This window comes from Nelumbo lutea, chromosome 3 (assembly GCF_056320005.1).
Source record: "Nelumbo lutea isolate HS-2025 chromosome 3, American lotus-T2T, whole genome shotgun sequence".
Taxonomy (NCBI): domain Eukaryota; kingdom Viridiplantae; phylum Streptophyta; class Magnoliopsida; order Proteales; family Nelumbonaceae; genus Nelumbo; species Nelumbo lutea.
In genome coordinates this window covers 41,544,198-41,569,334 of record NC_142686.1, presented here as the reverse complement: position 1 = coordinate 41,569,334, position 25,137 = coordinate 41,544,198, and the positions used below count along the sequence as shown (strand labels likewise).

General features: G+C 39.8%; 1 protein-coding gene across 5 annotated transcripts in view; it reads left to right on the top strand.

Moving 5' to 3' along the window:
• Positions 1-2,504: 2,504 nt before the first annotated feature.
• Positions 2,505-25,137, top strand: part of LOC148864482 (uncharacterized) — a 51,939-nt gene continuing 29,306 nt past the window's right edge. Inside the window, exons 1-4 of one of the 5 annotated variants that reach the window (XM_088977278.1) lie at positions 2,523-2,801; positions 2,929-2,978; positions 3,089-3,206; positions 3,305-3,770. In XM_088977278.1, the coding sequence (XP_088833404.1) occupies positions 3,129-3,206; positions 3,305-3,770 (544 nt within the window). In that variant the 5' untranslated portion in view covers positions 2,523-2,801; positions 2,929-2,978; positions 3,089-3,128. Of the gene's footprint in view, positions 3,207-3,304; positions 3,771-25,137 lie in introns of all 5 variants that reach the window. The other 4 variants (XM_088977277.1, XM_088977281.1, XM_088977279.1 and 1 more) reach the window with 4 other exon arrangements.

Genomic DNA, 25,137 nt, shown 5'->3' with positions numbered 1-25,137 from the left:
TATAGTCTAACTTAGGTGGTGTTGTGTAGTGTGGATGAGAAATTTGTGGGTATTGATTGGACTACACCACACATTGTGGTAGGGACCAAACACACAATGCAGACTCTCCGCAGTTGTTCTAAACCATGGATAAAATTGCGTGGATAGAAACTATCTACATCTGCATTGGCGTTCTACATGTGTGGTGTGGACCACCTATTGGTTCCATACATCTAATGTACAACTTGCGAAATATACGTTGGTCATGAATAAAAAACATAATTTAAGCAAGAAATAATTTGAAATAATAATATAAAACAATAATGGATAAAATAAAAATCAACATATAATTACTAATAAACATATTTACCATTTGTGTCAATTATTAGAAGATAGAATGCATATAATATGAATTTATGTAATAGTACAAAACCATTTTGATGAACAAAAATTGTGATAAAAATAATTAAAAATGGTACAATGCTTAGAATAATCATTATAATATTACACTTAGCAATAAACAATTAAAAAATGAAATTAATTATATATAAAGATATGTTGGAAATTAATAAAAATGATGGTGGTTGGGCCAGTGTAACACAAGTAAGTTACACTGAATCCTTCCCACAAATTGTCCGCACCATTCAATTGTGGACGATACCAAAATAGCATTGTCCAATATATGTTCATGGTATTGAACACCCCCTTAGAGACAACATAATAAAAAACACATGCACATATTAAGGGGTGGAGCTATGGCCCCCACAATCCCCATTTATATTCCGCTTTGGTGCTCCCATCCATGTTAGTTACCCCAAGAAAAAAATCCTATAATTATCTATGAAAATATCATTATAACTCACATACATATAGTTAGAAAAAAAGGGATGTGTGTATGTATGCAATATATTATATGCATCATCGTTATCTAAGCATTATCCCAACTATGTCGAGTCTTCTATAGTTCTTAGAAGTACGCCCATTGTCATTGTCATTCTTACTATTTCAATCTATGATTATATATATAACAACAAAATAAAATGTATTTAAAGTGAATGGGGTTAGATCAAACTTAAATTGTTCTTTCATGATTAATTTGTTAAAGCTCGAGCTACCTTTGAAATCGTAGCTTAAAGTCAACATCTTTGGTTGTGCTTGTTTTGAAGTCAAAAGTACCTTTCCCTAACTCTTCCTTCAAACCAAAACAGCCTAAAAGTAAAACCATTTATTGGCTTAAAGCCTAAAAATATAAACCTTGCTTTTGGTAAGCAAAACCAAGATCTCGACCCATACACAACCTCAAGTTGAGGGATATAAATAAACAAAATTTACGCTAGCTGGAATGAAGAACACAAACAAAGCATATACTCATTAAAAAACCCAAACAAACAAATCATTAATGAAAATGCTGTTATGATGGTTAGGGGTGTTCATTATATAGTCCAAACTGTTAGACGAAATTAAACCAAACTGTAATTTGCAGTTTGCTTTGGTCTAGACTTACCTGAATTTTAGAAACCAAACCAAATCATAAACCAAAATAAATAAATAAATAATATATATATATATATATATATTATAATTATAATATATAATAAGATATATATTAACTAAATAACATATATAATATATATATTATATTAATATTATAACATATAATAAGAAAAACTCTCAAAACACTATTTCCTTCTAATTAAATTGATGATTGTATAGCACATCAATTCTAATTAAATTGATAATTGTATAGCACATCAATTCTAATTAAATTGATAATTGTATAGCACATCAATTAAAATGATTTTCAATGACTTCATGGGTTGTTGGATATTAGTGAAATTTATTGACATCTGGGTTGGGGGATGGGCTCTTGTTGGTTGTTGGAGAGATTTGGTAAGGTCTCTTTATTATTTATGCCAACCAGCTGATTGGTAAGGTCTCTTGTTGGTTGTGGGAGAGATTTGGGATTGAATCCCACCCCACCTGGGTTGGGGGATGGACTACCCCGATTGTGTAGCTATTCAAAAGAAATATTAAAAAAAATATATGTATTGTTTGGGCTTTCTAATTAGGTCAATGCTAATAGAATGGCCCAACTTTAATTAAAAATGTACCAAATCATAATAAAATTATTTAATTTGGTCTAAAAAATTTCCTATACTGAATTTTATTAATTTGATGTGAGATATACCATAAACCACACCAAATCAAACCACAAACCAGTTGGTTGGTCTCGTGTTGGTTGTAGCTGAGACTTTCCTACGTTTGGGCCGGGATGGGCTATCCTCATCGTATAGCCTATTCATAATTTGACATTTAAAAATGTAATAATTACATTAAAAAATATATATTGATATTAGTGAAATTTTCTTTCTTATCAACTCTGAATGCGATAATGTTCTAAATTTTAAAAATGATCAAATATATTTTTTAATCCTAATAATTTTTTATTTTATAGGATATGATTGAGAAACAAAAAGTTGTAACTTGTAAGCTTTAAATCACAAAACGACAATAAGCAACGCTCTGTCTGGCAAACCGCACTTAGATAAATCATCCATGCCACCTCCTCATCGTATGTCGTGTCTGCTAAACTAAAAAGTATCTATGTTTTGATATTGTGCACTTTAGGGTTATTGTCGAACAAAATCCCGTGATGCTAGAATGCTCAACCCCAATAGATTAATAGTTAACAATAATAAATCCAAACCTCACATTGACGTTAGTTGGTCGGCTTCTCTGTCTCTGCTCGAGCTGGACAGAGTATGGAGATGCGGCTCGGATCCATTTGAAGCCTCTCGTACTTTGGACCAGGATATTATCAGGTTGGTTATTTATCTGGTTTAAGGCTCCAAGTTCGTTTTGTGCTAACGCTCTAACCGTGAATCTGTGATATGCGAAACCCTGCACCATGCTTATATCAATCTTTGGTTTCAATCCAACCTTATACAGTGGAGGTAAGCTTATCTAGAAGAACGAAGAAAAATGCCATAGGCTCTGAGGTTAGCAATCTGGTATAGTTTACTTAGTGCTTGAATCACAGTTTGATCCACACACACTGATTATTGGTTTTGAATCTCTGGTTCCGGTTCAACCGAACGAACTGAAATAGGGTCCCAATGTAGTGAAAGTAATAAGTTAAGCTGAAGGAAATGGAGCCTTACAGAATCATTATGTGGTTTTCTCTACTGCTGTTCCTTGTTGTAAATTGCGCTGTTTCTGAATTAGAGGTAAAAGAGCCATTTTCTTTTTTCCTTTCTTGTGCTGTAAGGGGCATATAATACAGAAAATCAGAGTTAATCTCATTAATCTTATATTCTGAATTTAGGTAAACACAACGAATTCAAATAACGGATCTGATCAGAAAACTTTCCTGCTCTCGAGTGATAAAAATTCTGTTGTGAATGGAGTACATCCACTTCTGAATTCTTCCAAAATTGACCATGAAAAGAAGGGCGAAAGTCAGATTGGAGGTGGAGCACAAGAGGAATTGGAAAAGAATACAAGGCAGAGCAATTCAAGTAACCAGTTGGGTTTGAAAGAAGGTCCTAAAATAGCATCGCATAAAAATGATTCGGCTATTGAGTCACAGGTGAAGGAGGGGCACACAAAAGAGAAGCCAACTGAAGGATCTGATTCTAAATTGGTGCATGAAGAGGGAAACAAGAATGGGGTTACAGTCCCTTTGGAACCTTCGAGAAGGGAGAGTTCTTGGGGGGAAGAATGCGATTCATCCAACAGGTGCATGGATGAGAAAAGCAAATTGGTTGCTTGTTTAAGAGTTCCTGGGAATGGTAGGCAGTCCCATCCGTTCTGTTCAGTGCCATATCCATCGATAATATTTTATCATGTCCTTGATATTTTTTTGGTAGGCTTTTTTTTTTTTTTTTCTTTGGGTTTGGCATGCTCTTGATAATTTGATTTGTCAATTCTATATGCTATTGCGAATTCCTCTTCAGACATACTTCAGTTTATGTGTTTGATCAAGGGAACCACTTCACTGAAGTTCCCATTACTCTAGTCACTTCCCTTTTCTAATATAACATTATGATTTTGAAAGTTCTGCTTATTGTTTTTTTTTGTTTTTTTTTGGTATAAAAAGCAGTGTGTCAATAAAATTGAACCAGAAAAATTACAACACTGCTTCCCAAATGCTTGTAGGAAAGAACATGCACCAACACAGTCAAAGACTGTCTCTATTACACCAAGACAAGTCTGCATTTTATTGACTAGCATTATTGCATACTTGGCATGTTATTGCCTATTGGATCAGCTTTCTAGTGAATAAGTAGGGAAGTTGGTTGATTCTTGTACAGTACACATTTAATGAAATTCTTACTTGAAGAAAAGGAATGAATCAGAATATATTTATGTTAGCTACATAACCTACAGAAAAATCATTCTTGTTGCCAGTGATAGTGCATATTGGGTAAAGTGGATAGTTAACAAAGAAATGTGTGTAGTGAATACATATATGTTCAAGGAACAGAAGAGTAGAAGTTGTTTGCAGAGAGTCAATTGAAGGCTGTACTCTTCTAATTCTATTATTTAGGAGATCTGCTAGATCAAAAGTATATTAGCCTAACCCTTTATCTGCTTGACCTATTTTGGCCCATTTCCATACTTTTTTCTGGTCATCCACTAGAAGTATTACAATTTGTCTTGATATGTTAAGGACATTCTACATTTTGGATTTATAATTTGTAATATAATTTGAATCATGAACCTATTAGTTTATATTGAAAGTGATTGATTGACTGCAGATGTAGAAAATTGGGTAGAAGTGGAAGACATGCTGAAGAGCACTCACATATAATGGGATGATCATGGAGTGGTTGATAACTAAGATTTGTTGAAGAGCACTCACATGAAACAGAGATGGAAGGTAACATATGTTCGAATAAGGAAGACATACAAAAGGGGGATAAGGAGTCATTGGGGAAGCAAGATATTGATGCCTCATTGGTAGACAGACATGAAGCGTTTGGACTGGAAGATTTAAGTGCTGACAGTGTGATTGCAGAGATAGGTTAAAAGCTGGACATCACATAGATAGCTACTGAATTGGTGTCAGGCATGTCAAATCTCCAAGATGTGGGAGCACATAGTGCAGATGCTATAGTGGAACTGTCAATGATAGTCAAGTGAAAAGGGTTCACACTTATCCAAAAAAATGAAAATGGTTTCTTGCTTTGAGGTTGTTATAAGATATTTGGGGTTGACTTGGGTAGGAGAAGGAGCTTTTCCTAGAGAGTTGTCTTAGAGCCTGAATGGAGTGATGAACTAATAATTCTGCTGGAGGGGATATTCATGTTTACATGGGGAAAAGAAAGAGACAGGATCAACAGAACCTAATTCATATTACAAAAATTACTCTAGGCTAAAGGTGGTTTGGCTTATCCACTCATGTGGTGTTGGGCCATACAAGAAGGTTTATAAGAAGAAGAGGGTTAAGAATTGTTAAGATGTGCCGAATAGGGGTAGTTTAGTCTTCTTCTGTTTATTAAGTAACTTGCTTATGTGGCAGTGTTATTAGAGTTACTCTGCCCCACACTTAAGTAAGGGCATTTCTGTCTTTGTAAACATTATTAGAATCTAATATAGATTAAGGGGGTCGACTGGATGGGTTAACCATCAGATTTTCGACAGACCCTTCTTCTTCTCTTCTTCTTCTTCTTCTTCTTCTTCTTCTTCTCCTCTTCCTGTTCGGACTACTGTAGCAGCAGTCGAAACATGGTATCAGAGCTATGCTCCTGACCTACTTCAGTTGGTAAAGCACCTCAGCATTGTTCGTGACTCTTCACCTTCGTTTCTGGTCAGTCAATGGAGAGAACTGGTTCGCCCTAGGTCAGAAACATTACAGCTTGTCTCTCTGCTGCGCATAACCTTCTTCAACAAGGAAAGTGACTTCAGCAGTGAATGGTTGATTGATATTCTCAAAGGAAGGTCGGTTCTCTCTTCTTCTAGTGTTACTTATATTTCTGGGTAGAAACCCTACAAAAAACTGTTAGTATTGATTAGAACCTAGAGAACTAGGTTCATAGTTGCCCTAGGAAGGGCTGTGTGTGCAGTAGCCGAATGGTGTAGGGCTGCTGTAAGTTGTTGAATGGTGTAGGGCTGCTGTAAGTTGTTAAGTGGTGTTAGGGCTGCTGGAAGTGGCCGAGTGGTGTAAGGTAGAATGCAGTGACCTTGCCAAACTCCTTGTGGTTGTGTAATGGCCTCTTAAGTGTGTTAAACAAGTCTGAACTGGGTGCAGCAAATTTGATTGTGTTGTGGTGCTTGTGATGCACAATTTGTTTTGAGTGGTTGTAAGAGGGCCTACTTGTGATTAGTGATTGGTAAACTGATGCTTATGTGGGACGTAAGTGTGTGAAGTCAGCAGTAGTGTGAATAAGAACAAGTGTGTGCTTCCACTGTTGTGTTTAGAGGCTGCAATAGGTGTTGAAATATCAAACTGTGAACAACATCAATCGGCTTGTAGCTGAGAAGTAAAGTTAGAGGCAACTGTGAAAGAGTACAATGGCAGCAATAGGAGATGGCTACAATGATTAGAAACCTAGTGTAGTAATTTCCTCCGACTACCTAGGGGTACAAATGACCTCAATTAAGCTAAATGGGGAAAACTATGTTCCATGGGCTAAATCAGTGGAGTTTTTCTCAAGGCAAAGAAGAAAGTAAAGCATGTGAGAGATGAGAAGCCACCGGTTGACTCTCCAGGGTTTGATGATTGGGAACAAGAAGATGCTCAAATCATGACTTGGCTGTGGAATAGTATGGAACCCAAAATTAGTGCCAACTTCATGTTCCTTGATATGGCTAAGGATATATGGGAGCATGCTAAGAAGCTATATTCTGGACAAGATAATACAACAAGAGTATATCAACTGTATCAGGAGTATTTTGATTTACAACAAGGAACCAAAACACTAGAAGAGTACTATGCCTGCATGAAGAATATAAGGAATGAACTCAATGTCTATCATCCCCTTACTCCAGATATTCAAGTTCAGCAACAATTTCTGTTATGACCGACATGGCCCTCCCTCTAAATGGGCTAATCATGCTGTAGCAGGCGAGGTTGCTATTAGTGACAGTAAACTGGCAGACCGAACACCTCCCACATCTACATCTACTTCTGGGAGGGAGATGGTGAGTGTTCCGCGTGATGAGTATGAACGGTTCCTTCAAACTACTTCACAGCATACCACTGCCACATATGCCCAATCAGGTATTGCTTGCATGCCATCTAAAACTCCTTCCTGGATTATTGACTCTGGAGCCTCAGATCATATGACTGGGACTCCAGGTGTGTTCTCTTCTCTTTCTGAAACCTCCACATCACAAACTATTACACTTGCCAATGGGTCCTCATCTCCCATCTGTGGTGTTAGTAATGTTGAGATGGCTTCTGTCCCCTTATCATCTGTTTTATATGTACCTAAGTTTTCATTCAATCTTATGTCTATTAGTAAAATAACCAAAGCTCTTAACTGTTCTGTTACCTTCTTTCCTTCCACTTGTGTTTTTCAGGATCTCAAGACGGGGAAGAAGATTGGTGGGGGGCATGAAGCTGGTGGATTGTATTACCTTGACGGTGGTGGATCTTCAATTGCACTTTAGACTTCCCTTACTCCTCTACAATGGCGTTGCCGACTGGGACATCCATCTCTCAAGGTTCTCAAGATGTTGGTTCCATCGTTGAGTCAGTTGTCAGTTTTACAATGTGAGTCATGTCAGTTTGGTAAACACCGTTGTGTGTCCTTCAGTCCAAGAGTTGAGAGTCGTATGTTGAGTCCTTTTTCTTTGGTTCATTCAGATGTTTGGGGTCCAATAAAAAAAAGTCTTATAATGGGTACAAGTATTTTGTCTCCTTTATTGATGATTGTTCAAGAATGACATGGATTTACTTAAAGAAAGAAAGAAGTGAATTATTTTCCATTTTTCAAAAATTTCATGCTGAAATACGCACACAATTTAGTGTTCCAATCAAAGTTCTCCGTTCATATAATGGTCATGAATACTTTCTTACTTCATTTCAATAGTATTTAGAACAGCATGGCATTATTCATCAGACCTCGTGTGCTTTCACCCCTCAACAAAATGGGGTGGCTAAACGGAAGAATCGTCATCTTCTTGAAATTGCTCGGTCTATGCTTCACCACATGAATGTTCTTAAACGGTTTTGGAGTGATGCTGTACTCACTGCATGTTTTCTCATTAATCAGATGCCCTCCTTAATTCTTCATGGTCGGTCCTCCTTCTCCATCTTGTTTCCCACTTTATCTCTGTTTCCATTAACTCCTCGTGTCTTTGGTTGTGTATGCTTTGTTCATAATCTGAGTCCTAGAATAGACAAGCTAGATGCACGCTCAATTAAATGTGTCTTCCTTGGCTACTCTCGGACTCAAAAAGGGTACAAGTGTTATAATCCCATTGCCCGAAAGTGCTATGTCTGCCCCAATGTCACCTTTTTTGAGTCTGTCTCCTTCTTCTCCAGTCATGAAGCACCCTTGTCCTCACCCTTACCTCCTCTTCCTCTTCCTGTCAGTGATTCAGTTCTAGAGGCTGTTGTTGGAGTAGACTCATCTCCTCATCCAGTGCAGGTCACCACTGAATGACCACCGATCCAACAAGTGTATACACGTCGAACGACACCAGCCCCTCCTCCTGCTTCTACCTCATATGCGGATCCTCTCATGGCTCCTATTGCTGAACCTTCAGACCTTGACCTACCCATTGCCTTACGGAAAGGTAAACGTAGTTCTACACTCCATCCCATTTCCAATTTTGTTTCATTATCTCGTCTTTCTACCTCACATCGCCAGTTTGTTTCACTTTTGTCTTCTATTTCCATACTTAACAATTTTCAAGAAGCTCTTAGTTCACCTGGATGGTGACGGGCAATAGAGGAGGAACTTTCTGCTCTTCAACATACTCAAACATGGGAACTTACTACTCTCCCACCTAGTAAGCATGCTGTGGGCTATAAATGGGTGTGTACTGTGAAATACTTGCCAGATGGTTGTGTGGAGCGTCTGAAGGCCAGACTTGTCGCTAAAGGTTACTCACAGTTGTATGGTGTGGACTACATGGAGACATTCTCTCCGGTGGCTAAAATTGATTCCGTTCGTGTCCTAATTTCCTTGGCAGTTATGTATGATTGGCCTCTCCTTCAACTTGACATAAAGAATGCCTTCCTCCATGGTGATCTAGTGGAGGAGGTATATCTCAGGGGGAGGGTGGTAAGGTGTGCAAGCTGAAGAAAGCAATTTATGGGTTGAAGCAATCTCCACGTGCTTGGTTTGGGAAGTTCAGCGAAGTGGTGAAGAGTTTTGGAATGAAGCAATGCCAGGTTGATCACTCAGTGTTCAGCTATGACTCAGAAGCTGGGAAGATTTTATTAGTGGTCTATGTGGGTGATATTGTCATCACTGGTAGTGATAAATTGGGGATTGGCAAACTAAAGGTATTTCTGCAAAATCATTTTCAAACAAAAGACCTTGGAACATTAAAGTATTTCTTGGGAATAGAGGTTGCCAGGTCAAAACAAGGTGTGAATCTGTGCCAAAGGAAATATGTCCTTGATCTATTGGAAGAAACAGGATTGTTAGGTGCAAAATCGGCTGAGACCCCTATGGAACCAAATGTTAAGTTGAGCAGTGATACAGGATAAGTATTTGAAGATCCTGGAAGGTATAGACGACTAGTGGGAAAGCTGAACTATCTGACTATCACGAGGCCCAACATCTCCTTTGCAGTCAGTGTGGTGAGCCAATTCATGTAGAACCCTCGTATACCTCACTGGGATACAGTCCTTAGAATTGTGAGGTATCTGAAAGGAGCTCCAGGCCGTGGGCTATTGTATAAACCAGGAGGAAAACTTGAAGTAGTTGGGTATACAGATGCAGACTGGGCAGGCTCATTGAGTGACAGAAGATCTACTACAAGCTATTGCACATTTCTGGGAGGAAATCTTGTGACATGGAAGAGTAAAAAGCAGACGGTTGTGGCCAGAAGCAGTGCTGAAGCCGAATATAGAGCCATGGCTCACACTACCTGTGAATTAACGTGGCTGAGGAATCTCCTACAAGAAATTGGGTTTCACATGGATAAACCTATGAGATTGTACTGTGACAACCAAGCTGCACTCCATATCTCATCCAATCCTGTCTTTCATGAGAGAACAAAGCACATAGAGGTTGATTGCCACTTTGTGAGAGAGAAGGTTCTTGTGGGAGAGATAAATACAGAACATGTGGGCTCCAATGACCAGTGGGCAGATTTGTTTACAAAAGCTCTAAGCTCAGGGAAAGTGAACTATCTATGTAACAAGCTGAGATTATATGACATATATTCTCCAGCTTGAGGGGGAGTGTTAAGATGTGCCGAATAGGGGTAGTTTAGTCTTCTTCTGTTTATTAAGTAACTTGCTTATGTGGTAGTGTTATTAGAGTTACTCTGCCCCACACTTAAGTAAGGGCATTTCTGTCTTTGTAAACATTATTAGAATCTAATATAGATTAAGGGGGTCGACTGGATGGGTTAACCATCAGATTTTTGACAGACCCTTCTTCTTCTTCTTCTTCTTCCTGTTCGGACTACTATAGCAGCAGTCGAAACAAGAATAATTGTCACATGAATGAAGTTGCTAAGATCGTTTGGTTGAGCTTGAGTGTACCCAATGACACTTCTCTGCAAAACAAAGGTGGCAGTTTTAATCGAACTATAGATGAATTTTAAAAGCATGAATCACATCAAGGGGAAACACTTAGATATTATCAAGACACAACTGTATGTTTATATGACCATTTGACAGAAGCCTCAACAGATAAGTTACAGGATCTGCATAATTTATCAATGATAAATGATTTGAAGAAAAATTATAGAATACTGTTAGTCAATGAAAAGGTGGATGTACGGGTCAACATGAATGAACATGAGCTAGAAGGTGTCAAAATTTAGAGGAAAATGAAAAGGAAGAAAGTGTAATATAAATTGATGAAGTATATAAAGTAGATAAGAAGGTAGATTTAAATAGAGTGGTGGAAAAGGAGGTGAAGGTTAGCATGAAGCTGAGATTGTTGTTTTAAGGAGGAGAAGACTTTGTTAGAAAAAGCTTTTCTGGAGTTAGAGGAGAAAGGAAGAAGTAAAAGTGTTTAGGAGAAAGGAAGGGGTAAATGGGATTTGGCTGTTCAAAAAAGAATGAAGAACCTTGTAATCAGAGTGGTTGTAAAATAAGAGCACAAGATTGAAAGTCCTCTCACTAAACCTTGGTGACTAGTATGTATAAAATCCTAGCTAAAGTCCTCTCACTAAGATTAAAAGTGGCCCTCCCAAATATGATCTCTCAATCTCAAGGAGCTTTCATTCAAGGGAGACAAATTACAAACTAAATACTGATAGCAAATGAATGTGTGGAGGATTTTAAGAGAAGGGGGAAAGGAGGCTCTGTGTGTAAGTTAGATCTGGAGAAGGCTTATGATACGGTGGATTGGGTATTCCTTTTGGGAGTCTTGAAGTGTTATGGTTTTGGGGAAAGATGGTGCAACTGGATTGTAGGGTGCCTGAAAACTTGTCATTATTCAGTGCTAGTGAATGGTGTGGTAAGGGAGTTTTTCCCTGCTACAAGGTGACTAAGACAAGGGGACCCCCTCTCCCCCTTTCTTTTTACTCTCATAGCGGATGTCTTTAGAAGAATTCTCCAAAGGGCGGACAAGTTGGGCTTTTTTAGAGGTTGGAGAGTGGGTAGGAGTGATACAGTAGTGACTCACTTACAATTTGTGGATGATACAATCATTTTCTGTGAGGGTGGAGACCCAAGGAATGCAAGGCACTTAAAGGAGGTGATCAAGTTGTTTGAACATATCTCCAAGATAAATATCAATTTTGAGAAGAGCTGTGTGGTAGGGGTAAATTTGAGGCAGGAAGAAGTGATTGCATTTGTAGAATCCCTAGGTTGTGCTATTGAAAGCTGGCCTTTGAAGTATCTTGGCTTGCCTTTAGGGGATAATCCAAGAGAATCTAGGTTTTGGAACCCAGTTGTGGAGAGGTGTACCAAGAGACTGGCAGCTTGCAAGAGAAATTATATCTCGTTGAGATACAAAATTACTTTGATAAAGTCCACTCTAGCAAATTTGCCAGTCTATTACTTGTTGGTTTTTAGGATGCCTAGAAGGGAAGTGCAAAAATTAGAAAAGCTGATGACGAATTTCCTTTGGGAGCCTGGGGAAGGTAGAAAGGATCACTTGGTCAGGTGGGAGGTAGTGTGTCGGAGTAAAGAACAGCGAGGTTTAGGGTAGGAAATCTAGGTAAGAAAAATACTTCCCTGCTAGGTAAGTGGTTGTGGAGATGGCCGTTGGAGAGGGGAAAGCTGTGGCAAGAAGTGATAGGCAGTATTCACAGTGGTGCAGGCAATGGTTGGGATGCTAGGGTTTCTTCGAGGGCTACTTTGTATTCTCCATGGAGATCCATTTACGGAGTGCTCCCTCAGTTCCTTAGCCTTATCGGGTATGATGTTTGCTTTGGAGACAAGGTTTTATTTTGGGAGGATCTTTGGATTGGTGACTCAACCCTTAAAGACCTCTATCATTCTCTTTATTCCCTTTTGTTGCTTAAAAAAGAACCTGTACATCGGTTTGTGTCCTATTCTCAGTTGTCTGGGGTAAGTTGGGACCTGGGACTAAGAAGAAACTTGAGAGGCAGTGAGCTTGAACTGGCAACTTCACTCTTGCAAGTCCTTGATACTGTTTTTTTGGATCTTTCTAAACCTGATGGTCTTATTTGGACTCCACACCCTAGGGGTTTGTTTTCCTGTGCTTCTTTCTTCTCTTACTTGTGTTCAGCCCTGACTCACTCCCCTTGTCCGTTTAAAGAATTCTGGTCCAAACCTCTCCCTCCCAAGGTTGGGGCTTTCTGTTGAGAAGTCTTTCTTGGAAAAATAAACACGTTAGTCACCTTGCAAAAAAGAGGACCTACCTTGTGCCTTACCCCAAACTGGTGTATCCTTTGCAAAGCTTGTGGTGAAAGCTGTTACCACCTCCTAATTTCTTGCCCTTTTGTTGTAGGCCTCTGGGAAAAGGTTTTTGATCTTTTTGGTTATAGGTAGTTTGTGCCTCTGCAGATTGGAAATCTCTTTGACTCCACAACCTTCAGTTGGCCAAAGAAGAGAGGTAAAATCATGTGGAGATGCATTAGGGCTGCTGTGATATGGACGGTGTGGGAGGAGAGAAATGGTGGAGTCTTCAGTGACAGAGAAAGGAGTATGGAGGCAGTTTGGGAGTGTATTTTTAATAGAGCTATACATTGGATTAAAGCCTCAAACTTGTTCTCAGACTTCTCTGTTGATGACTTGTGGAGAAACTGGGGAGCTGTAGCTAGAAGTTCTACTGCAAGGAACAAACCAGTGGTAGCTTGGGAACCTCCTAATGAAGGTTTTATTAAGTTGAACTTTGATGGCAGCAGCCTAGGGACCCCAGGTCTAGCTGGTTTTGGAGGGGTCTTTAGGAATAATGAAGGACTCATTGTTGCTGTATTCTCAGGCCCGGTTGGAATAGGGGACTCAGTTTTTGCAGAGTTCCAAGCAGTCTTGCAAGGAGTACAGATTGTGAGACAGCTAAATTTTGATAGACTACTCATTGAAGGTGACTAAATTGATAATTGGGTGGCTGAAGGAACCAGAAACAGTGAGTTGGAAGTACAACGAATCTATGAAAAAGTTCAAATGGCTAGTTAGAGACATGACAGTTCTTGTGAAATGGGAAAGGCGGTCTGCAAATGGAATGGCTGATTATTTTGCGAAGATGGGGGTGTTTGAGTCTGAACTGTTCTTGTCTCAGTTGTAATTTGGGTCATTGTAGAATGGGGTCGCACCTCGCGTCCCTATTGGGATAGTTTGTCTTCTAAATCTTGATGTATTCCCTCTTTTTTAATAAAATACTATCATTTACCAAAAAAAAAAAAAAAGAGCACAAGATGTTTGAATCTGAGTGGGTTGTTTATTATTCAACAGGAAAGACAGGATATGAAGACAAGGGACTAGTTGGGGGGGGGGTAGCATTTTTTGGGCTGCTTTGTAATTTGTTTTTCAGCAATTGTAATATTTTTAATTTCAATTAAAAATTACCATTTCCAATAAAAAAAGATAGGATGTGGAAAAGAGCTGGCTAATCTCTGAGAACGTTTGAAACTTCATGGTCTGGATGTTGATTACTGGTTAGAACAGGTGTGCTTTATTCATGGTCTATTTGTTCCAGGAGATTTTGTTTATGTTTTGGCTGCTGATTTCTTATCACCTCTTCTTCTACTCCCTCTAATTGCATTACAATAACCAGTAGGACTAGAATATAAATCAAGAATGCTTCCATCAACATTTCTAAATACTCCCTCTATACCAGCAAATCGGCATTGCCTCTACTGCAGCCATCAACTTGAGCTTTAAAAAAGCATGCTGGAGGGGCCCAACTAGGTTGGACAGATACTCTAGCAATGAAAAAAGTTGATACCTTGCTATCAGCCTCCAATTTCTAATAATATTATTGGTAGAGAAGGGTTTAAGAAGGCTTAAATTTTTTATTAACAGCAGAACAGAGGAGAAGAGAGGGAGAAGAAGAGAAGAGAAAGGGAGGAGGGAAGGGAGAAGAGAAGTGAGTGTTTTGGAGTCAACTACTATGGCTGGCGGTGCCAACTTATATTAATATATATAGGGCGACCATAGTTAAAAGGGAAAGGACCCTTATGCCCCTACTTAAGTTACAATACATAAAACAAAGAAAAAAACACTTTAACTAGTCCAAATGGACCCTAACTCAGCAGAATACAAACATAAGAAATAAATTTAACATTCCAACACTCCCCCTCAAGTTGGGACATGGATGTCAATCATGCCCAACTTACACAAATTATTATGCCGCACATGATGAAGGCTCTTGGTGAAGATGTTTGCAAGTTGTTCCTCTGAACTGACATATGGAGTGCACACTTCTCCGCACACAAGTTTTTCTCTAATAAAATGCTTGCCCACTTCAATATGTTTTGTTCTATCATGGAGGATTGGGTTAGCAACAATATTGATAGCAGCTTTGTTGTCACAGTAGAGTGACATAGGTCTGTTAATTGCAAACCCAACTCTCCTAACAAGTTTTTTATCCACATGATTTCAACAACTCCATGAGACATAGCCCTGTATTCTGCTTCAGCACTGGATCTAGCCACCATACTTTGCTTCTTACTTCTCCAGGTGACTAGGTTTCCCCCACGAAGGTACAATATCCACTGGTACATTTTTTGTCATCGATTGCCCCTACCCAATCGACATCTGTATACACCTCCACTTTCAAATGCCCATGTTTTTGGAATAGCAAACCAGCTGCTGGGAGCTTCATGAGGTATCTAAGGATTCTTTCTCTTCAAAGTGAGTTGTCTTAGGGTTATGCATGAATTGACTAAGACACCCACTGCATGAATTCACATTTTGATAATGATCTAGTTCCTTCCAAATTGATGTCAAGTCTGAATAGTACGCCAAGAGCTCCTCTCCCCTTGCTTGCAAGTGGAGGATTCTGCTTGTAATTGATATATCTTTGCATAGTGTCTCTGTTATGAATAAGTAGATTTTACTTGTTCCCATATTTCACAAGCTGTTTCAGCCCACATAAATGTCTTCCCTACTTGTGGCAGCATGGAAACCAAGAGCCATGACATCACCATGCTATTTTCTTGGTCCCATCTGTCATGTTCAGCACTACCAATCTTTGGTTCCTTGATTTTACCATTAATATACCCAATTTTTCCTCTAGCAATGATATAAAGTTTAATTCCCCTAGACCATTCAAGATAGTTCAGTCCATCAAAGGGGATTACAGCCATGGGGAAACTCATATCCATCCCCCACTTATTCCATTTTGACCTCCTGAAATTCCAGAAGTTGCAGAATTCTCAGAGGACATGATTCAAACACTTTTCTGATCTTACACACACCTTATGATCCCTCCTAGCACCAAAAAAAACAGTCCTAGAAACACACCAAGGATGAAGCCCACATGCACACACTGCAATCTGGACACAATCTGACCACAAACCAGCTTGGATTGTCCAAAAAAGGCAAGATTTTAGGTTGATCTCAGTGCTGAACTGTCCTAACAGTCACACTCCACCCAACTTCCAGACCATCCAAACACATCGGCTGCTAGGAGGGGTCATAAACCAGTACGGTCACACCACAAGGGTTAAAAAAATCAGGTCATCCACGACCTACAGATCTGTATTTCCAGATATGGGATCACACGATCCATAAAAAAAAGAGGTTCGAACCTCACAACTTCTTAGAAGGCATTCAACAGTCTGGATTCATTTGGTTTTTCTTGGTACACAACCAAGATAAAAGAAAAGAAATATTAAAAAAGGATCTGTACCAGTCGTAGATCTGTCCTTTTGGTCACAGTTGAAGAAGACAACAAGTTGAGGAAGAGGAAACTTGTTCGATCTGCTCACAGGCCTCGCCGAACCGCTCTGATACCATATTAACAGCAGAACAGAGGAGAAGAGAGTAAGAAGAAGAGAAGAGAAAGGGAGGAGAGAAGGGAGAAGAGAAGGGAGAAGAGAAGAGTGTTTTGGAGTCAACTACTATGGCTGTCAGTGCTAGCTTATATTAATATATATAGGGCGGCCATAATTAAAAGGGAAAGGACCCTTATGCCCCTACTTAAGTTACAATACATAGAACAAAGAAAAACCACTTTAACTAGTCCAAACGGACCCTTACTCAGAAGAATACAAACATAAGAAATAAATTTAACATTCCAACAGTTTTCACCCAATGTGCCACTCTCACTGTCATGAGGTCAAATAAGTACTCTATTTTGTATTGTTTCTTTGTGAGAATTGTTGCATTAGTGGATCAGATTCTACTATTGTTTGGTTTCCTTTCGCTATAGGTTCTTTTTGCATGCATTTTGTTCCATTTTGTTGAGATAAATTGAATAAACATATTTCACGTTTACGTTTTTATGTTCTGAAATGAGAAAAAGTGGTTCTATTTTTAGAAAAATGCTTATCTATTTCATATACCCTTTTAGACAATTTTCGTGGATTATTATTATTATTATTATTTTATTTTTTTGTGAGACTTGGGCCTCAAAATGCCACGAGGCTTATGCCTTGCCTCTATGATACTCAACCACCTTTCCTCCACCTTTAGCCTTTTAAAACCTTGGTAGGGACTGTTCACTCAACCAAGGCTAAAGTGCTGCCCATGCTTGCAGGAATTCAAATTGCGAAAGACTTGGGTTTGTAGCCATAGCCATTGAAGGTGATTCTGCAAACAGCCAGACGGTTAGGAGAGGAGGATGGGGGCCCTTGGAGGCTGGCTCATTACTTGGCACTTGGTAGAGGCTAGAGACTCTTTGAGAAATATGAATGCAAATCTTGTTTGGATTCCTACATAGTTGAATAAAATAGCACATGATCTATCTAAATTTGGGCTTCACAGGGATTCATTGTGTAATGAGAGAACTCTGCCTAGTAATTCAAGTGTATCTCTTTTGTTTTCTATGTGGTACATCTCGTTTACCTACTTTATCGTTCTTAGAGTTTGCTTGCCTGTGAGCAAGCATGCCTTTTCCCAGATAACCTTCCACATCTCTTTAAGCTATGGAGTTCAAGCCGGCTGCAAGATGGCGAAGAGAGCTGGAGTTCGAAGCCAAAAAGTATGTGTTTGAAGCTTGTAGAAACAAGGGACAGGTGTGCCTTTAGATCAGGGAAGATAAAAAACAACGATTTTTCTTTGCAGAGATGCCGTGATTTGGGTGAAGGGTTTTATGGATGGAGTTATTTGCAGCAAGAAGTTGGATGGAAAGGTCATCTGAATATGGAAAGGAAGAACTTTATAGCTGAACTAAGAAACAACTGAAAGGGGTGGTTTACAGTGATAACAGAATGTTTTGGAGAAGGCAGTAGGAAGTTTGTGTGTATCCTGGAAGGAAATAGGAAGACAGGTTGGAAGTGTTTTTCAGAAAAGCTACAGGAATACCTGGTATTGAAAGAGATAATTGAAAAGGTTCAGCAAAAGACTTTAATGGAGAAAGCAGAGTTGGGGGAGAGTGAGAGTGATATGGTAGGCAAGGGAGAGCAAATAACTCAGAAGGCAGTGGAGGAACAGAGACTAAATATGTCAGTTGCCTGCTCTGTTAAATTAAGTTGGAGTTGGAAGTAGATAAACAGAAATGGAAGAACAGATTTGTGTTGATAACTGGAAAAAAGATTAATGACTGGCAGCTCATTGCAAAGGAAATAGTGAGGATTTTTAGCATTTAAAAACCTGTTCTTGTGGTGCCGTTTAGTGAAAACAGAGCCATTCTCAACACAGGGGAGGCGAAGATAGAACTTTCTATCGAAACCCAGGAAGGGTTGATCGTCATCGAAGAATGGTGTATGTCTTGTAATGAGTGAGATATTGCAGTAGGATGTTTCAACACTAAGCTTGTTGGGGTGCCGTTCAACTTCTGGAATAAGTTGACAGTAGAGAAAATAGTCCACACATTGGTGGCTTGATGGAGGACTGCAGCTTCAGTGACATGACGGTGATCAAAGTAAGAATCCATGGGATCAAGCCTGAGGAGGTGCCCCGCTTGGTGACTATCTTCTCGGAAGAACTATGGGGGAAGATTTGGGTACTGATGGAAGTGGAAGCGTCTTTGTGGAGGAGTTGTTCGAAGGTGACGTGGAGGAAAGAAGCACACATGGCAGAAATATAGTGGGAGGAGAAAGGAAAAGGGAGAACTTTTCTGGGAAGAGGAAGAGTCGGGTCCCAAGGAAGTCTTGGGCGACCACCTTGAAAGAGAATAATTCAAAAAATATTATGTTTAAAACTCAGGTGGTCAGACCATCATATGCTGACGTGGCCAGGAGCTCGGGGCTGATGTGGGTCAGCAATAAAAACATTATGAGTTTAAACTGGGCCCAGGATATTCGAGCCTCTGGGTCGAACCGGGGGGAGGGTGCATGTGACTCAATTTATCATGTAAGGGGTAATTTAGGGGTGAAGATTGCAAATGGTTTTTGGGGTCTACTATCGTCCCCAAAGAGAATTGGTTCTGCTCAAGAATCGAAGAACTCCAAAAAAGAAAACAGGCAATGGATGCCTCGACCCCCGTACAATTAACAGGTATTGGGGAAGAAGATTACGGATCGCCCCAATCCGAGATACTCTAGGGAACGGCTGGAAGACATGGATGTGGAAGATGATGGGTGGATTGACGGAAAATCTTCTGATGAGGAGGAAGGAGACTCGACAAATAATTCTGTTGCGAGCAGCTTGGACGATAAAATTGTAGTGGTAGCCAGCGAGGAAGACTTGCTTGACACTACTCTCCTTTTTGACGTTGAGCAAATCAAGGGAAGAGTAACCCCTTGTATGCATCCATCTGAGGAGGTGAAGGTAGTAAATAGTGTGGAGTATGTTTTGGTCCACAGGGGGGGATAAGCTGGAGTTGAGTAAAGATAAACCCGACCATGTAATGAACAATGGGCAGATTTTTGGTGAGCAGGTAGGAGGCGCTTTTCGTGAACCAAGCAGAGACAACGAAAACATGGATGAATTACAAGCCTAAGGAGTTTATTGAAAGATAAGCCTCTGACAGGAAATGTATCCCAACAGTTAGCTTCAACTAAGGAGATTTGCAATCCTCAGTTTCCAAGTGTAGTAACTGCGATAGGTTCCCCCTGCTCCTCTGCGGATCCCGTCTCGGAGTCAAACCAGGGTATGGCAGTGAATATTAAGTCTAGTACTAATCATATTCTTCTGTCTGCTGCCTGTGTGCCAGATTCCCTGCTAGCCGTATTGCCACAAGCTCAAGAAAACCCTAGGGTGCAGAGTTTGGAGAAAAGAAAATGTGTAGAGGGAGAGGAGGAAGTGGGGGAAAGGATTTGGAAGTTAATAGAAAGATTCTTGGAGGAACTGAAAAGAGAAGAAGCTGAGAAAAATTACAGAGGTAGGAGTTTAGGGGGTGGAAGTTCACAAAGAAGTAAGAGTGGGGATAACACATGAGAATAGAAATCTGAGAATTTAATAGAGAAGATGGGTGCCAATGGAAGTGAACAGAAAGTGTTGGATGCGGACTTGGCTGAGCAATTAGGCTGTAAAGTAAAGAAGCCAGATGATTTGAAGGTCTTTTTTAGGAAAGGAAAGGAGGATGGCAAGATTAAAAAGAGAAAATTGAGTGAGGCTGAGAGGCTAAGAAGAGATGTTGAGGAAGATAAGGAATTTAGTGAGAGAAAGGGGAGAAGGAGGGGAGTGACTAAAAGGGTAGAAGAAAGGGATAAAAAAAGAAGTGGAAATGAAGATTTTAAGCTGGAATATTAGGGGGTAGAAGGAAAAGGCCATTGATAAAGGAAGTGATAAGCAGAGGGGACCCAGATATAGTGCTGATTCAGGAGTCGAAATTAATGGAATTAGATGGAAGATGAGCAAGATCTATATGGAAGGCAAGGGGAATAAATTGGGCAATGAACCTTGCTTAGGGTAGTTCAAGGGGAATAGTGACAATGTGGAAAGAAGAAAGTTTAGAAGGGATGGAAGAGTTGATTGGGAGGTTTACTGTGTCCCTCAAGTTTAGACAAAGGGCAGATGGGTTTGGGTGGGTGTTGATCAATACATAAGGCCCACCTAGATATAGAGAAAGAAAGGAGCTGTGGGAGGAATTGGAAGACATCAGAGGACTATGGGAAGGACCATGGTGATTAGGTGGGGACTTCAATGTCATAAGATTTGTAGAGGAGACAAATAATGGTAGGGGTGAGGGAAACACAAGTATGAGGAGGTTTAATAGTTTTATTAACTGCTTTGAACTAAAGGAGGTTCCACTGATGCATGGCACATTCACTTGGTCCAACCTATAGGCAAATCCTATTTGTTTGAAGTTGGATAGATTCTTATTCACAACAGATTGGGAGGAGCACTAGGGGGTGATTACTTCTAGAACCCTGCCTAGGGTAACCTTAGATCATTGGCCCATTGTTTTAATGAGGGAAAATATTGGCAATAGAGGGCCGCCACCTTTCAGATTTGAGAATATGTGGTTGTCCCACCCGGGTTTTGAGGATCTAGTTAAGGATTGGTGGAATTGGAGTGCCCCAAGGGCCAATTAGGAGGGTATGAAATTTCATTGGAAATTGAAGTAGTTGAAAGCAAAAATTAAGGAATGGAATACCCTTCACTTTGGTAGGATTGAGGAAAGGAAACAGGTTTTGATGAATCAAATTGAGGAGTTGGATGTGAAGGAAAATGAAGGCACGCTTGGTGTTAGGGATAAAGAAGAGAGATGGGGACTGAGGAAGCAATTAGAGGACATACTGTTTAAATAAGAAGTTAGTCGGAGACAAAAATCAAGGCATTAGTGGGTGAAGGAGGGGGATAGAAATACCAAATTCTTTCATGTAATGGCCAATGGGAGAAAAAGGAAAAATTTGATCTCAAAATTGGAGGTTGATGGGGTGACCCTTACTCAGCAGGGTGAGATTGCCAGGGTTTTTGTGGAGCATTTTAAGTCTATATATAGAAGGCTCCTGAATTAGAGGATCTGGTTGGAAGGTCTAGATTGGTCAAAACTTTTTGAGGAGGCAAAGGAGTGGCTTAAAAGAAAATTTGAGGTGGAGGAAATAAGGGAGGCAATATTCTCAATGGATAGATCTAAGGCACCAGGTCCGGATGGTTTCACTTTGGCCTTTTACTAGGATTGTTGGGAGATATTGAAGCAGGACATCCTTAAAGTTTTCAATGAATTTCATCAAAGGGGGGTGATAAATCTGAGAGTAAATTCAACTTTTATTGCATTGGTTCCAAAGAAAATTGGAGCAAGTCACCCTAGAGAATATAGACCTATTAGTTTGGTTAACAGTTTGTACAAAATCATTGCTAAGGTATTGTCTAGAAGAATCAAAGAAGTACTTCTAGATCTAATATCACAGAATCAAGGGGCATTTATGGGCCAAGTTTTAGTTGCTAATGAGTGTGTGGAGGATCTAAGGAGAAGCAAGAAGAAGGGGATTGTGTTTAAGTTGGATCTAGAGAAAGCTTATGACATGGTTGATTAGTCATTCTTAATGCAAGTGATGGACTGCTTTGGCTTTGGAGTAAAATGGTGCAAATGGATCTTGGGATGTATTGAGACTTGTCATTACTCAATCTTGGTGAATGGGTCTGTAGTGGATCGTCTCCCAGCCACTAGGGGAATTAGACAAGGGGACCCCCTTTCCCCATTTCTCTTTACTTTGATAGCAGAAGTGTTGGTGAAATTAATTGAGAGGGCAAATTCGAGGAACCTACTTAGAGGGTGGAGGGTTGGAAGAGACAGGTTGCCTATCACGCATCTATAGTTTGCTGATGGCACAATCCTATTCTGTGAAGGGGAGGATGTGAGATGGGTCTGAAATATGAAGATGATAGTGCAATTATTTTTTTATTGATAAAAAAAATAGTGCAATTATTTGAAAAAATGTCAAATTTGAAGGTTAACTTTGATAAGAGCTGTGTGGTAAGGGTGAACATGGAAGAAGGAGAGATGAGGGAAAGGGTTGAGATTTTGGGTTGTGAGGTGTCACAGTGGCCTATGATATACTTGGGAATGCCTTTAGGGGATAACCCGAAGAATAACAGTTTTTTGAGCCCAATAATTGATGGGTTTACGAAAAGGCTAGCCCCTTGGAAGAAGAATTATTTATCTCTGGGTGGAAGAATCACTTTGATTAAGTCTACATTGGCTAGATTGCCAGTGTATTACTTATATGTGTTTAGAATCCCAGAAAAAATAAGTAGAGTGCTGGAAAAGTTGATGAGAGATTTCTTATGGGAGCCACGGGAGGAAAGGAAAGATCATAGAGTGAGTTGGGAGATAGTCTCCAAGTGTAGAGAGGAGGGTGTCTTGGGATTGGGTAATATCCGGAAGAAAAATGAAGCCTTGTTGGGTAAATGGTTGTGGAGGTTTGGAGGGGATAGGGATAAGCTGTGGACCAAGGTAATATTGAGTATTCATGGAGATGCAGTTGATGGCCGGGACTTTGGACTTGTGGCAAGGACTAACATGGCCTCTCCTTGGAAATCCATACATGCCATTCTTCCCTCGTTTTTGCAATACATCAGGTATGCTTTGCTCTGGGAATTAGGTTAAATTTTGGGAACATTTGTGGGTGGGGGATGTACCCCTGAAAGACCAAATTCCCTTTTATTCTCCATCTCCCGTTTCAAAGGCAAGTGTGTGTCTGATTTTTTGGTCCTTTTTGAGTCATATTTTGGGTATGATTGGGATTTGGGTCTTAGGAGTGACCTTAGGGAGTTAGAATTGGGAAATGTTGTGGATTTAATTCAGGTTTTGAATGGGGTGGTTTTGGACCCTTCAAAAAGGGATAGAATTTGGACTTTGTCCCCCTCAGGGGCCTTTTCTTATGCTTCTTTCTTTAAGTCCTTGGCACAATAGACCAACAATTCTATCCAGTCTTTCCCAGTTAAGGAAATATCGGGTAAGCTGATCCCTCTAAGGATTGGAGCTTTTTGTTTGGAGGCATTCCTGGAAAGATGTAACGCATGTGATTTGCTCCAGAAGAAAAGGCCAAATTGGTGCTTGTCCCTAAATCGGTGCACCCTCTGCAAGGCTAATGGTGAAATCTCGTATCACTTACTTAATTTCCTGTCCTTTTGTTTCTGATATATGGCAATGGTTTATTTCTTTATTTGGTTGTAGGTGGGCCCCTCCACTAGATATATGAAGCTTGTTTACCACCTCTTTCCTTAGTTGGCCTAAGAAAAGGGGTAGGGTTATGTGATGGTGTGTGAGGGCTGTTATTTGCTGGACTATATGGGAAGAGAGGAACTCTAGGACCTTTTCTGATAAGGAAAGGAACAAAGAAGGTATCATTGAGGTAATATTGGTTAAGGTGGTGCATTGGCTGAAGTCTTTGGATATGTTTGTTGATGTCTCTACAGTTATGCTACTGAATGGCTGGTTGGAAGTGGCAAATTCTGCTCCTCTCTCATCAGGTGCCTCCCTTATTGTCTCCACTAGGCCCAGGGTTTGTAAAATTAAATTTTGATGGCAGTAGTGAAGGTAATCCTGGGCCCTCAGGTGTTGGTGGGGTGTTCAGAGATGATAATGGAAAGGTGATTGCTTTGTTTTCAGGCCCCAAGGTTTACGAAAAACAAAGGAGATGAGTATTAATAGGCTAATTGTTGAAGGAGACTCAAAGCTGGTTACAGAAGGACAGTGGATTGTGGAAATATGCAAATGAAAGAAGGGAAGCTAAATGGTTAACTAGGGGGATGGAGGTTCAATTTCAATGGGTGAAGAGGACATCAAATGCTTTTGCAGATACATTGGCAAAACAAGGGGTGGGAAGGGAACAGATGTTTTGGGCTGTATTGTAATCCTCTTTTCTTTTTTCTTTTTCAGGAGAGTTAAGCATCTTTACCTCTACCTGGATTATTGTAACTTTATTATCTATTAATAAATTGATTTCTGTTATTGATAAAAAAAAAGAAATTTCAGTTACCCTTTCTTAAAAAAGAGGTTATATGGGTTCAAAGGTCTGCTAATAGTTTGGGTGATTGGCTTGCAAGACAAGTAGTGAATTGAAGTCAAGTTTTTTTTTTGCTCAGTTGTAATTTGATAAAAATGGGAAGAGAGCAAGGCTATGCTCTCATGGCTTCTTTTATATATAAAAATGTAACCACACTTGTATGCTTCTGTTTTTAAGTTTCTAATATTTTTGTCTATTACTTATCAAGAAAAAAAATCACAATCAACGCATGCATTGTTGAACTATCTGGTGGGGATTCAAGACACTTTCATCCGTGTAGTGGTGAGGAAGACAGTTCATATTGGAAGTGAAAATCTTAGGGTTTATTGCAAACAGATGGGGATGGAGGAAGCAGCAACTGCTGATCACCATTGCTAATGACAAGCAACAACAAAAGGCTACTTAAAAGTTAACAGGTCCACTAGGTGCACTCATTTTGAAAGTGGTGATGCCTGAGTTCAAGCAAGGTGTATGCCTTAAGTGCCTTGCCTGTGTGCCTGCGTGCACCTGAGGTATGCCTTTTAAAACACTGGTTCAGCCATCACGGCAAGAAATGGGATTATATATTAAAAATGTAGACATGCAATATTGGAAATTAAA